A 12,769-nucleotide genomic window follows, 5' to 3' on the forward strand; every position below is an offset into this window, starting at 1 on the left:
CCCAGGCCTTGCAAATGCTAAACGAGTGGTCCATCACTGAGCTGACTCCCTAGTTCCCAGTTTTATCATTTTTTTTCGAGACAGGGTTTCTCTATGTAGCCCTACCTGTCCTGGAACTTGCTCTTGTAGACCAGGCTGGCCTCAAACTCACAGAGATCCTCCTGCCTCTGCCTCCTGGGTACTGGGATTAAAATTGTGTGCGGCCACCACCTGGCCTCAGTTTTATCATTTTAAAGACACTTAGCTCTACAAAATTTTAGACAAGAAAGTTCAGATATTCTCAGGGCTTTCAGAAATGGGATGAAGATCAGGTGGTGGTGGTGCACACCTTTAATCCCAGCACTTGGGGGGCAAAGGTAGGCAGATCTCTGTGAATTCAAGGCCAGCCTCGTCTACAAGAGCTAGTTACAGGATAGGCTCCAAAGCTACAGTGAAACCCTGTCTCGAAAAACAAAACAAAACAAAACAAAAGAAATGGGATTAAGAAGACAAGAATGGTAGTTTATGCCTATAATTCTGGCACTTGGGAGACTGAAGCAAGATTGTCATGAGTTTGCATCCAGCCTGCATTACTACATAGTAAGACTATGTCTCAAAAACAAACAAAAATAATAAAATAATTGGCCGGGCAGTTGTGGCGCACACCTTTAATCCCAGCACTCAGGAGGCAGAGGCAGGTGGATCTCTGTGAGTTCGAGGCCATCCTGGTCTACAAGAGCTAGTTGCAGGACAGGCTCCAAAGCTACAGAGAAACCCTGTCTCAAAAACAAAACAAAACAACAAAAATAATAAAATAACTAACAGAATGAAGAATGGCTGAATAAACCAGAGCCATAGGCATGTACACAAACTTCAGGGTACTTACTTCTACTCTCAAACTGGTTAAATTCCTGAGTTTGGTTTAAGTCCTTAATTATCTATTGACATCCATGGAGTCAATATGCTAATCCCAGTGAACTATTACTTCTTGATGAAATAGCAGTCTCCACCCTGTGCCTGGTTCTCTATCTAAGGCCTGGGAGAAGGGCTTCCTGGCAAAACTGGGCCAGTAAAGTGCTCAGTGGAGCCTAACCATAGATACCTGCTAAGATACGCTACTTCCTATTTTACCTTGGGGTAAAATCAGTCACTTCACGTCCAGTTTCTCCCTTTCTACAGGGCTGCACCAGGGAAACCGGATCCTGGTTAAAAGTTTGTCCCTTGACCCTGGCCAGAGTCTTGAGCCTCATCCAGAAGGCCCCCAACGGCTTCGTTCAGATCCAGGCCCTCCCACTGAAACCCCTGGCCCACGTCCTTCACCATTGAAGCGGGCACCAGGCCCAAAGCCACAGGGTAAGTGCTTCCATTAAGAGGAGAGAAATACACCAGAGAGGTGTACAAAAGGAAAGGAGAAAATAACAGATGGCAGAATAGGGAAGTGCTCTTATCTCGAGGGGCAGCAAGTGACACCTATCTAATGAGCAGAAAGGTGTTGCCTGTGGCTGACACACCCTACTGGGATTTCACCTTGTCCAGCTCTGTGCCTACTTCAAGCAAAAAGGGGGGTGGCAGCAGTTGCCTGTACTCCCAGCACTTAGGAGGTTGAGACACGATCATTGCAGTCAGGGCTGTTATTAGTGCCATTAGTACCAGGCTGTATAGTAAGAGTGTCTCAAAAGATCAGCAAAACAAATCAAAATTGGAAGAGGATATAGCTCAATGGAAAAGTGTTCACCTGGCATGCACAGCTACTTGCAGATGCCCCGGATGCTTCCTCCACCTGAGCCCATTCCTCCGCCACCATCACGCCCTCTGCCTGCAGACCCTAGAGTGGCCAAGGGTCTGGCCCCAAGAACTGAGGCCAGCAGCGGTTCTGCAGCAGTGTCCTCATTGATTGAGAAGTTTGAAAGGTGAGTCCGATCCCTAGAGGACCCTGTGAGCAAAGGGTGGATCTGGGACAGGAAGGGATAGTTGTAGGAGAGGCCTCTTGGTCAAGCTCATTCCCTGCCTCCATGTGTGTCCATCACCCACCTCAGAGAGCCTGTGATTGTCGCCTCGGATAGGCCAGCCCCTGGCCCCTGCCCAGTTCCCCCAGAGCCAGCCATGTTGCCACAGCCACCCCCGCAGCCAACAGTGTCCCAGCTCCCTGAGGGTGAGGCTTCTCGCTGCCTGTTCCTGCTGGCTCCTGGGCCCCGGGATGGTGAGAAGGTGCCTAACCGGGACGGCGGAATTGACAGCATCAGCTCGCCATCCAACAGCGAAGAGACCTGCTTCGTCAGTGATGACGGGCCCTCCAGCCACAGCCTCTGTCCTGGGCCCCCTGCCCTGGCTAGTATGCCAGTTGCTTTGGCCGACCCCCACCGGCCTGGCTCCCAGGAAGTTGACAGTGACCTGGAAGAGGAAGATGAAGAGGAAGAAGAGGAGGAGGAGAAGGAAAGAGAAATTCCAGTGCCCCCACTGGAGAGACAGGAGTCTGTGGAGGTACTGACCTAATGTTATTCAAGAGGGAGGACTATGCAGAGAAAGCAAGAGCCTGGCATCTGTGCTTAATTCTTCCCCCAGCCTGGTATTTCTCAAAACAGGGCATTGCTTCCATTTAGTCTACTTGGCACTGCTGGTTTCCCAGTGTGGAGGACCAGTAGCAAAACCCTGCTCCTCTTCCAAATGACTGTGACCACCAAAATGGCCATGCCTCATTCTAAATATTTATTTATTTATTTATTTATTTATTTATTATGTATACAATATTCTGTCTGTGTGTCTGCCTGCAGGCCAGAAGAGGGCACCAGATATCATTACAGATGGCTGTGAGCCACCATGTGGTTGCCGGGAATTGAACTCAGGACCTTTGGAAGAGCAGGCAATGCTCTTAACCACTGAGCCATCTCTCCAGCCCCATGCCTCATTCTAAATGCTCGTTAGGAAGGTGGTTTTACTTTCATCAGAGAACCACTAATGGACCTCAGGTTTTTTCATGACCCATAGCTATGTGACACTGGGGGCGTCTCTTCTTTCCTTTCCACTCTTCACTACAAGCCTCAATTTCCTTGTTTGTATGACAGAAACTCTCATACCAGAGAGACTCCTTAGCAACTGGAGGAGGGGCACAGAGCCAGAGCCTAGTGGGGCCTTGAGCACTTGGTAGTTAGGAACCCTTTCCACGCCCTGTCTCCCTAATGCTGCTTCAGAAGGTGTCCTTGCTCGCAAGGAAGGCCTCAGCCAAAATACCTGCTTTGCCAGAACCAAGCTCAAGTATGGAGCCAGGGAGTGCTGATATGAAACGATGCTCAGCAAGTGTGTAGCCTGCAAACAAGAAAGTGAGCTGACAGGCATAATCTTAGCCATTTTTGTATTTCTGTGCCTTTTTCACAGCCCACATACTCAGCAAGCCTTTGCTGACAGCGAACTCAATGAGCGAATAAATAGCTGATATTTAGAGACTGGAATCTGCAGTCTGTTCTGTTTTTATTTATAGGAAATTTTTAGGATTGGGAGTGTGGCTTAGTGTAGAGCATTTGCCTAGCGTTCATGAGGCCTCAGGTTTAATCCCTAATATTGTAATAATTAAAATAAATGAAATCGTCTCCATTACAAATGGACATAGGCTCTGTTATTATCTGTCCTTGTAATGGGACTCCTAAATCAGAAGTAATCAGACAACTTAGGCATGCAAGTGAATGGTAGACTGGGATTTGAATCCAGGAAGTTGGACTTTCTAGTTCTCTGTTTAACCACCAAACTATGCTCAGTGAGTAGAGAAAGCAGATGAATGAGTATGTGCGGGACTTCATGTCTTCAGAATTGAGTGACTAGGAGTCAGGGATGAAGCCACGGGAAGCTTTATGAATCAGTTTGGGGTTATCTCAGGGTGTGGTGCTAAGGTTAGAGCATCATGTGTACTCTGTAAGGGGAGCCAGGCATAGTGGCATTGCCTATAGTCCAATTACTGAGGAACTGACATGGGAGGGTCACTTCAGTTCAAGAGTTTGAGGGCACCCTGAGGTACATAGCAATAACATAAGTGAGTGAGATAAGTGGGGGGAGGGAAGGAAGGAGGGAAGAAAAATGGATAGAAGGAGCCAGGGTTAGGGCAAAGATGATGTTTCAAGGGTCACTTCTCCTTTTCAGCTGACTGTGCAGCAGAAGGTCTTCCATATTGCCAATGAGCTTCTACAAACCGAGAAGGCCTATGTTTCCAGGCTCCATCTCCTGGACCAGGTGAATGATCCCTCTGGGGTTCCAGGGCCCCAGGATGTGGTAGGTGGTAGCTTCCACTGAGGAAATGGTAGGGCATGAATTTAACTTCACCATAAGGATCAGATCCAGAAGTGGCAAGGTCTCTGGCTGACCTTGAAGCTGATTTTGATTCTGTTCACAAGTTTAATCTTCACTCCTAACTCTTAACGGATGTGTACCAGCCCTGTAATTGTGACTCTGACCCTGCTTACTCTTGCCCGCATCTTGAATTTACCCCCTCCCCATGGACCTCATTTTAACTCTTGACTCTCTTCTTGACCCCGCATCCACTAGAATCCCTGAGGGTACGGGTCTTTTTTTCCCCCACAGTTATGTCCTAGCCTCCAGGACAGTGCTTTACACACTAGACACCATAAATATTTGTTAAAATAGAGGGATCTATTTCCACCTCTCTCTCTCTGAACCTGGATTGGCTTCTGACCTTCCTCCAGGTCCTAACCTGGCATCGTTTCAGTCCCTAACTCCAGGTCCTAATCTTGGTGACCTGCACTCCTCTCCATTCCCATTCTTCTCTGTCTCAAGACCAGTACTGATCTCAGAAATGCACAAAGCTGCCCACAAATCCTGCCCTTACCTGCAAGCTTCCCTTTCCCCAGCTGAGCTCTAGTTTCAGGTGGGCTGAGCACGGCTGCCGTTCTCCACAGGTGTTTTGTGCCCGGCTGCTGGAAGAGGCTCGGAATCGCAGTTCCTTTCCTGCTGATGTTGTCCATGGCATCTTCTCTAACATCTGCTCCATCTATTGCTTCCACCAGCAGTTCCTGCTGCCTGAGCTAGAGAAGCGTATGGAGGAATGGTGAGGGCTCCAGAGCCAGTCTGCTTATTCTGGCATCAACTTGCATGCTAAGCCCAGATGTATACATAGGATTTCATTCCTGGGCTGGGATGTAGCTCAGTGGCAGAATTCTTGCCTAGACTATGCAAGGCCCTGAATTCCATCCCCGACATCATGAAAAGTTTTTTTGGTGTGGGGATGTTTTTATATAGAGTTTCTCAGTGTGTAGGCCTGAATGTCCTGGAACAGGTAGAATTTGAACCTAGTCATTTTTTCTTTTATTTGTTTGTTTTTTCAAGACAGGGCTTCTCTGTGTAGCCCTGGCTGTCCTGGAACTCACTCTGTAGATCAGGCTGACCTTGAATTCACAGAGATCTTCCTGCTTCTGCCTCCCAAGTGCTGGCATTAAAAGCCTGTGCTACCCCCACCCTGGGAAAATAAGTTCATTCTTACCTACCTTCTTTTCTGTGCAAGAGGCCCAGCCTCTGCCTTCTAGGCCCTCACAATCTAATGTGGAACATAGGTCAGGACCTAGAATGCTACAACAGACTAGCAGGGCCCTTAAGAGTATGATATGGCTCAATTGGTAGAAGTACTTGCTGCTGGCAACCTGAGCTCAATCCCTGGAACCCATATAAAGATGGAAAGAAAGAAATGACTCCATCAAGTTGTCCTTTGACACCCACACACATGCTGTGTGTGCCTACATTTTCTCTCTCTCGCTCTCACATACACACACACACTCATCATCATCATAATGAAATTTAAGACAAAAATGAGTGTTGAGATTTAGTTGTTATGGTGTTGTATGCCTATAATTCTAGCACTAGGGAGTCTTTGTCAGATCTGTGAATTTGAGGCCAACCTAGACTACATAGTGAGACTCCATCTTAAAAAAAAAGTGAGTTTAAGAGCTATAATGAGCCATGCATGGTGGCGTAAGCTTTTAGTACCAGTACTTGGCAGGTGGATCAAAGTTCAAAGCCAGCCTGGTCTACAGAGTGAGTTCCAGGACAGCCAGGGCTACACAGAGAAACCCTGTCTTGAAAAAACAAACAAATAAAAGATAAAATGACTAGGTTCAAATTCTGCCTCTATTACTTGCTAAATTTAAGCAAGTTTCTTAAGTTGTTATACCTTGATTTCCTCATCTTTATTCATATATGTATTTTTATTTGTTTTTTTTGTAGTGTTAAGGATTAAACTGAAGGCCTTACACAGGCTAGGCAAGTGCTTCACCACTGAGCTGTACTCAAGTTCACCTCGTCTTTAAAATGGGGACAATAATAATGGCCTACCTTGTAGGATTATTTTTGTTTTGTTTTGTTTTTTGAGATAGGGTTTCTCTGTGGCTTTGGAGCCTGTCCTGGAACTAGCTCTGTAGACCAGGCTGGTCTCGAACTCCCAGAGATCTGCCTGCCTCTGCCTCCCGAGTGCTGGGATTAAAGGCGTGCGCCACCATCGCCCAGCCTTGTAGGATTATTTTTAAGAATTAAATGTCTTAATAATACATGTTGAGAGATTAAAAAAAATACTGGCATGTAAGTGTTTAAATATTATGAGCTGTTGTTCTTTTGTTCTGTTTTGAGACAGGGTTTCACTAAGTAGATCAGGCTGGCATAGATCTCACAAATATCCACCTGCCTTTGTCTCCCAAGTGCTAGGATTAAAGATGTGGGTACCATGTCTGGCCTGAGCTGCTGTTCTTATCAGTGCCATGGTAAAGGTGAGAATGGGAGACGGGGGATGCAGACACATGGATGGACCCTAGCCTAGGAGTAAAGTTGAGGAGAAGTGAATGTCCAAGGGAGAAGAGCAGGGTTTAGGGACTGACTGGCTTTCGGGTTCTCCTCTTCCAATCTAGACTACAGTGTCTGCACCACCTGCTTGAATGGTCTTCCCAGCAACAAGCAGGCCGTGCCACCGTCTGCTTAAAATAGTTTCCACGTTCCCTCCACTCACAGGATAAAGTATGCCTCTCTTACAAAACTGTGACTGCAGAGGGCTAGCATGAAGCCTAATTCCCACACATCCCTTACCATCCATCCTGTGACCTGAAATCTGCTTTGTCTGCCACATCACCCTGTGGCCAACAAGAGTTCAACAAGACCTGGTTACTGTCCCTACCCTACAAGACAGTAAAGTTCTCAGGGTTTGACTGGGTATGGCTCAGCACCATGTCCCTGACACTACCCAGCTCAAGACTGGGCACAAATCAATGATCAGTGGCCTTACAGTATGGCAAGAGTAAGTGTTCCAGGGTGGTATAGTTTCTGGTGCTTAGGCAGGACAGTTAGGCTAAGGATCAAACTGAGACTCTCAGCCTCACTGGCCTGTAATATAAGCAGCATTTCCAGAGAAGTAAGCCAGTTGAAAAATGGCTTTCTTCCTGAAGCTGGAGACTTGTGGGAGGATCAGCAGGACCATGTCAGCCCCTGCTTCTACTCTAGGGACCGCTACCCACGCATTGGTGACATCCTACAGAAGTTGGCACCCTTTCTCAAGATGTATGGCGAGTATGTGAAGAACTTTGACCGGGCTGTAGAGCTGGTCAACACATGGACAGAGCGCTCCACACAGTTTAAAGTCATCATCCATGAAGTGCAGGTAAGAGTTGAAGCTACAGGAGGAAAGGTCCACAGGGACCTGGGGGAGGCCTTTAGCCAGCCCTGAGCTTTCGTGCTTCTGTCACAGAAGGAGGAAGCCTGCGGCAACCTGACCTTGCAGCACCACATGCTGGAGCCCGTGCAGCGCATCCCCCGCTATGAGCTTCTCCTCAAGGACTACCTGTTGAAGCTGCCCCATGGCTCCCCGGACAGCAAGGATGCCCAGAGTGAGTGTGTGGCCTAAGCCTTCCCCGCTTCCCCACACTGGCAGCTGGCCAGACATCTGAGGCTGGACTCCACATTTCATTCACAGGCTTGGACTTCTAAGGTTGTATAATTCAATCCTAGAATAGAATCTCTAAACTGAAGGGCCTACATTGAGGCTCTGTGGGGAGATTTCAACCTCCAAGAACCTACAAGTTCATTACCCTGCCTTGTTACCTAGAAAAACTCCAGTTAGGAGCTTCTGACTAGAACTATATAGTCTTAAGGTGCATGTCCAGTACGATCCTTCAGGAGGCCATGCATTCCTGACACTAAACTCAAGATTCATCTCCGAATGAAGTTGTATTGGAATAATGAAAGAGCCTAGCCCGACTCCTTCAAGCCAAGCCCGTTTAAATTCTCCGTGAGTCAGCTCCCCAGTCAAAGCCCCATCGAGTCAGACTTCTATTGTTCAATCCTCCAGAGTTAGCACTCCACTGCAGGCCCACTGGCCATTCCCAAGAATGAACCTCCCTAAGGAATTTCAAGGCTGACCAGAAGCCCAATAATTGTCTTTCTAGTCTGATTGTTCCAGACTTTGCGTCCCCGGATTTTATGCCTCTCAGGTTTAGATCTATAGGTCCTCAGACTCAGTCTTCATTCACTGAACCACTAGGAAGGTGTTTGGTTTAGATTCCTTTCACCCCATCTGTATAGGGCCAGACCCCCACAGAGAGCTCTTGAGTCTAGCCCACTTTTTCTTTCTTAAACTCAAATTTTCATTTATACACCATTAACATGACAGCTAAGTGTTTGTGCACTGTTCTAGGCACTGAAAATGGGAAGCTGAGCCAAAGAGATGAGGTCCTTGATTTAGGGAGTGTATATTCTAGTTGGACAGATGGCAATAAACAAAACTGACAAGTACGCAGGAATATATTTGCCAGGCACTGAGTGTGACTTGGGGAAGAGAGTGATGTAAGAGCAGCTGGGCAGTCTACTTTAAATGAGTGACTTCTGTGCAGGGAAGATGCTTGAACCCAAACCTGAATAACAAGAAAGTTGCCACGGGCCAAAGGGAGGGGAATGTTCCAGGCAGCTGCAGTAGCAAATGTAGAGTTCCCAAAGCAGGGGGAGATGGGCAAGCTGGTAGAGGTAGGTTTATCTCTGTGACAACAAGAGGGGCCAGTGTGACCTGAGCATGACAAGGGAGGGCAGAATAATAGTTATAGAGAGGTTGGTGTCACAAAGCTTTGGAGGCTGAGATGAGGTGGCTGGTTTCTTCCGAGTGTAGTGTCTAGTCATGAGCAGGTCATGGTTAGGATTAACTGAAGAGTAAAAGGAGCAAGGAAATCTATAAAAAGAGCTTGGATGAAGATAGTAGCAGCAGAAGTAATGAGAAGTGGCTCCATTCGGGATATATTCTATTTGGAAGAGGCACTAAAAAGTCTAGGATACCATGAATATGGAAATTGGCAGAGTTGAGAGTGATGGTCCTTGGTGCTAGAGAGATAGCTTTGTGGTTAAGAGCATATACCGCCTTATATACCCAAGATCAATTTCTAGCGCCCACACCCAGGAAGCTCACAAGCACTGGTAACTCTAGCTCCAGGGGGATGAGATGCCCTCTTTTGGGCTCCATGGGCACTTACATATACACATGCACACAAAATTAAAAAATAAATCATAAAAAAGAGTGATAGTTCTTGCTGGGTGTGTTGATCTAGCTGGGAAGCAGAGGCAGGAGGATTGTGAGTTTGAGGCCAACTTAGGCTGCATCATGAGAGCTGTCTGAATGATAGTTCTTAAGATACATTGTTTTTTTTGTTTGTTTGTTTGTTTTTTTCGAGACAGGGTTTCTCTGTGGCTTTGGAGCCTGTCCTGGAACTACCGTTGTAGACCAGGCTGGTCTCGAACTCACAGAGATCCACCTGCCTCTGCCTCCCGAGTGCTGGGATTAAAGGCATGCGCCACCATCACCTGGCAAGATACATTGTTTGGTGAGCTGCCAAGTTAGTCAGATGACTCTAGAAGTCCATGAGGGATTTGAATGCTATTGGTCCATAGTTAGTATTCAAAGCCATGGTGCAAGTGGGACTTGCCAAAGGGAATGGAATATAAATTGAAGGGAAAATGGGAGGCCAAGCTTCAAAGCTCAGGGAGGTGGGATCAACAAAGGAGATGAAGCAGCCTGAAAGGGAGCAAGAAAACAGAAAATAGGCATTTCACAGGGATCAGGAGACAACAGTTGTGTTCTCTGCTATGTACACTTCCCAGACAGACCCTTTACCCAACCAGATGAGGGTACTTTGCTACGCAGCCTGGACCTCTGAATAGAAAGCTTGGTAACTAAGCTCTGCAAACAGATAGCTGCCTACTAAATATCATACTCTTCTCTCAAGAGCAACACTGAGGTGCCATAGTAAGCCATAAAACCTAAACCTCAGGGCTGGAGAGATGGCTTAGCAGTTAAGAGCATTGACTCCTCTTCCAGAGGATCTGGGTTCAATTCCCAGCACCTACAAGGCAACTAAAAACTGTCTGTAACTCCAAGATCTAACACTCACACATAGACATATGTGCAAGCAAAACATGAATGCACATAAAATAAAAATAAAGTTTATTATTTTTATTTTAAAAATCCCCTAAACCTCAAGAAAGTGCTTTCCAGCTGGGCAGTGGTGGCACGTGCATTTAATCCTGATACTTGGGAGGTATAGGCAGGTGTGAGTTTGCTTGGTCCACAAAGTGAGTTACAGGACAACCAGAGCAGTTACACGGAGAAACCCTGTCTTGAAAAACAAAACAAACAAACAACAAAAAAATGTGCCTTGTAGGCCAGGTACCACAGTGGCACATGTCTGTAATCTTAGCTACTCTGGAAGGCAAGGCAGGAGGATTGACTACCTGGGCTGCAAGGTAAATCCAAAGCCAACCTGGGGAGCTTAGTAAGGAAAAAAGTAGGGGTAAGCCTGTAACTTGGCAGTGGAGCATTTGCCTAGCATGTGAGGCCCCAAGTTAAATCTCTAATACTTCAAACAAAAAACCCTAAACCCAGCTGGATGTGGTGGCACATGCCAGTACTTGGGAGGCAGAGGTAGGCAGATTTTCTCACAATAGGAATGCTAAGGTTGCCTACCTCCATAGAATTGCTAAATGAGATCATCGAGTTAAAACTTTGAGCACAGTCCGTGGCACAGGGCAGAGACTCAATAAACATTAGCGATTTTTGATGGTTAATGTCATCTGTACCGCATTAGCCACCAGGTTGAGTGTATTGACTTCATTTCCCTGTTTTGTACAGCCTCAACCTTATCTGAGTTTCTAGAACAAATCTCAGTGTTCCCTATATTAGCTGCAAATGTGAGCCTCCCCCCTCCCACGACACACACAGAAACAAGCTTCGTAGGTTGGTTTTCGGAGCTGCTTTGAGTGAGGGCCTCTGACTGAGAGCCAGGTAAGATTTGTCCTCCCCAGCTCAAGATCCTATGCTGAAGTCCCTTATATTTTATGTGTCAAAGTAAAACCCATAAGCTAAGCTCCACTGAATCATCTTTCTGGTTCTGCTGATTGACTCACCTACTTTTAAATCCCAGACTAAACTCCAGAGCCTTGACTCAGTTCCCAAACTGCCTGCTTGGTACTGCTGCCCTGGGCTACCTACTTACACTAATCCCAAGGCTGAACTCTACACTGAGTGAGACCCCAGACTGCCAAGCCCAGCCTGGGCCCCACTAAAGCTTCTAAGTTTAGACTAACATCCCCATATTAAACTCCCAGACAGCGGCAGACACATGGGACTCCCAGTAAGGCTGATCTGTTTCCTGTATGGTATATCACTAGACATGTCCTGACAGCGAACACGGTCTTCAGTATGAGCCCAGCCACTTCTCATCCTTTTGGGTTCAACTAGGGTGTGAAAGGTGCAGCTTATATAGGAGAAAAGCAGCTTTGGTGGCAACTGCCCTCCCAGTTAGACAACCACCTGAGTCTCAGTTCCGTCCTCGGCTAAATGGGGCAGAGTAACACCTGTCTTCTGAGGCTCTCTGTCTTGGAGGAACTAATTTATACTAAACACCTGCTTGGAATCCCTGAGGAAGGTAGTGGGAACTCCCGGCCCTGTCCTCGGAAGCGTCTTGTGTACTGAGGGACCAGATGCGGTGAGCGATGAGCACGGTATGCTAGTGAGACAGAAGGAGCCAACAGTGTCCTAACTCATTAGGGAAGGCTGCTAGTCGTGGTGAGCTGAATCCAGAAGACTGGCTGTTGGCCAGATAAAGCAAGATAGGACATGTTGAGGGAGGTGCATATTTAGGGAGGAAGCCACGGCGGTCAATAGAAGCAGCCGCCAAGGGCTTTGAAGGCTAGACAGAATCACTGGGTCTTCTCAGTGCTGGCACAGAGTGAAGCATCGACATATTTAAGCAGAGGGGAAACCATAAACTGTGTGCTAAAAAGCTCCTTCTGGCTGCCAGGGTTGAAGAAGAGTTGGAGAAAGGCCCAGCACCTGAAAGGCATATGGAGACCTGAACTGGAGCACTGGCCACAGATCCGCTTGAGTACCAGAATGTGCTCATCTTAGGAAACAGGGCTTGGTTTGCCATCCATGTGGTCATGTGCTTCTCCAGTCCAGGCATAAATTTCTAAATAGGAAATCCAATATGTAGAGTGGGGACCATGAAGCTGCAGCCAGACCGTAAGTTGAGGCAGGATTTGTTTAACTTGTGGAGGCTTATGGAGATTCATCTTATTTTTTTCATGATATCACCTGATCACAATAGGAAATATGGAAATTACAAAAAAAAAAAGACAACAAGAGATGGCCAAGAAGCTAGCTCTGACCCGAGCCCCATGATGACTGTTTAGGCATACATTCTTTTTAGATGTATTTGCAAGAATTAGATCATTTTCTAATATTCAAGTTTGTAGTCTTAAAGCACTCTGAAGATTT

General features: G+C 46.8%; 1 protein-coding gene across 1 annotated transcript in view; it reads left to right on the forward strand.

The window, feature by feature from the left end:
• Positions 1–12,769, forward strand: part of LOC121443082 (FYVE, RhoGEF and PH domain-containing protein 1-like) — a 42,885-nt gene that overhangs the window by 19,312 nt on the left and 10,804 nt on the right. Inside the window, exons 2-8 of the mRNA XM_041644766.1 lie at positions 1,159–1,336; positions 1,695–1,889; positions 2,016–2,460; positions 4,108–4,197; positions 4,881–5,029; positions 7,459–7,615; positions 7,703–7,841. Coding sequence (XP_041500700.1) covers positions 1,159–1,336; positions 1,695–1,889; positions 2,016–2,460; positions 4,108–4,197; positions 4,881–5,029; positions 7,459–7,615; positions 7,703–7,841 — 1,353 coding nt within the window. The remainder of the gene's footprint in view (positions 1–1,158; positions 1,337–1,694; positions 1,890–2,015; positions 2,461–4,107; positions 4,198–4,880; positions 5,030–7,458; positions 7,616–7,702; positions 7,842–12,769) is intronic.

This window comes from Microtus oregoni, unplaced genomic scaffold (genome assembly GCF_018167655.1).
Source record: "Microtus oregoni isolate MIOR12 unplaced genomic scaffold, Mior012 000099F_ref0000060, whole genome shotgun sequence".
NCBI lineage: Eukaryota > Metazoa > Chordata > Mammalia > Rodentia > Cricetidae > Microtus > Microtus oregoni.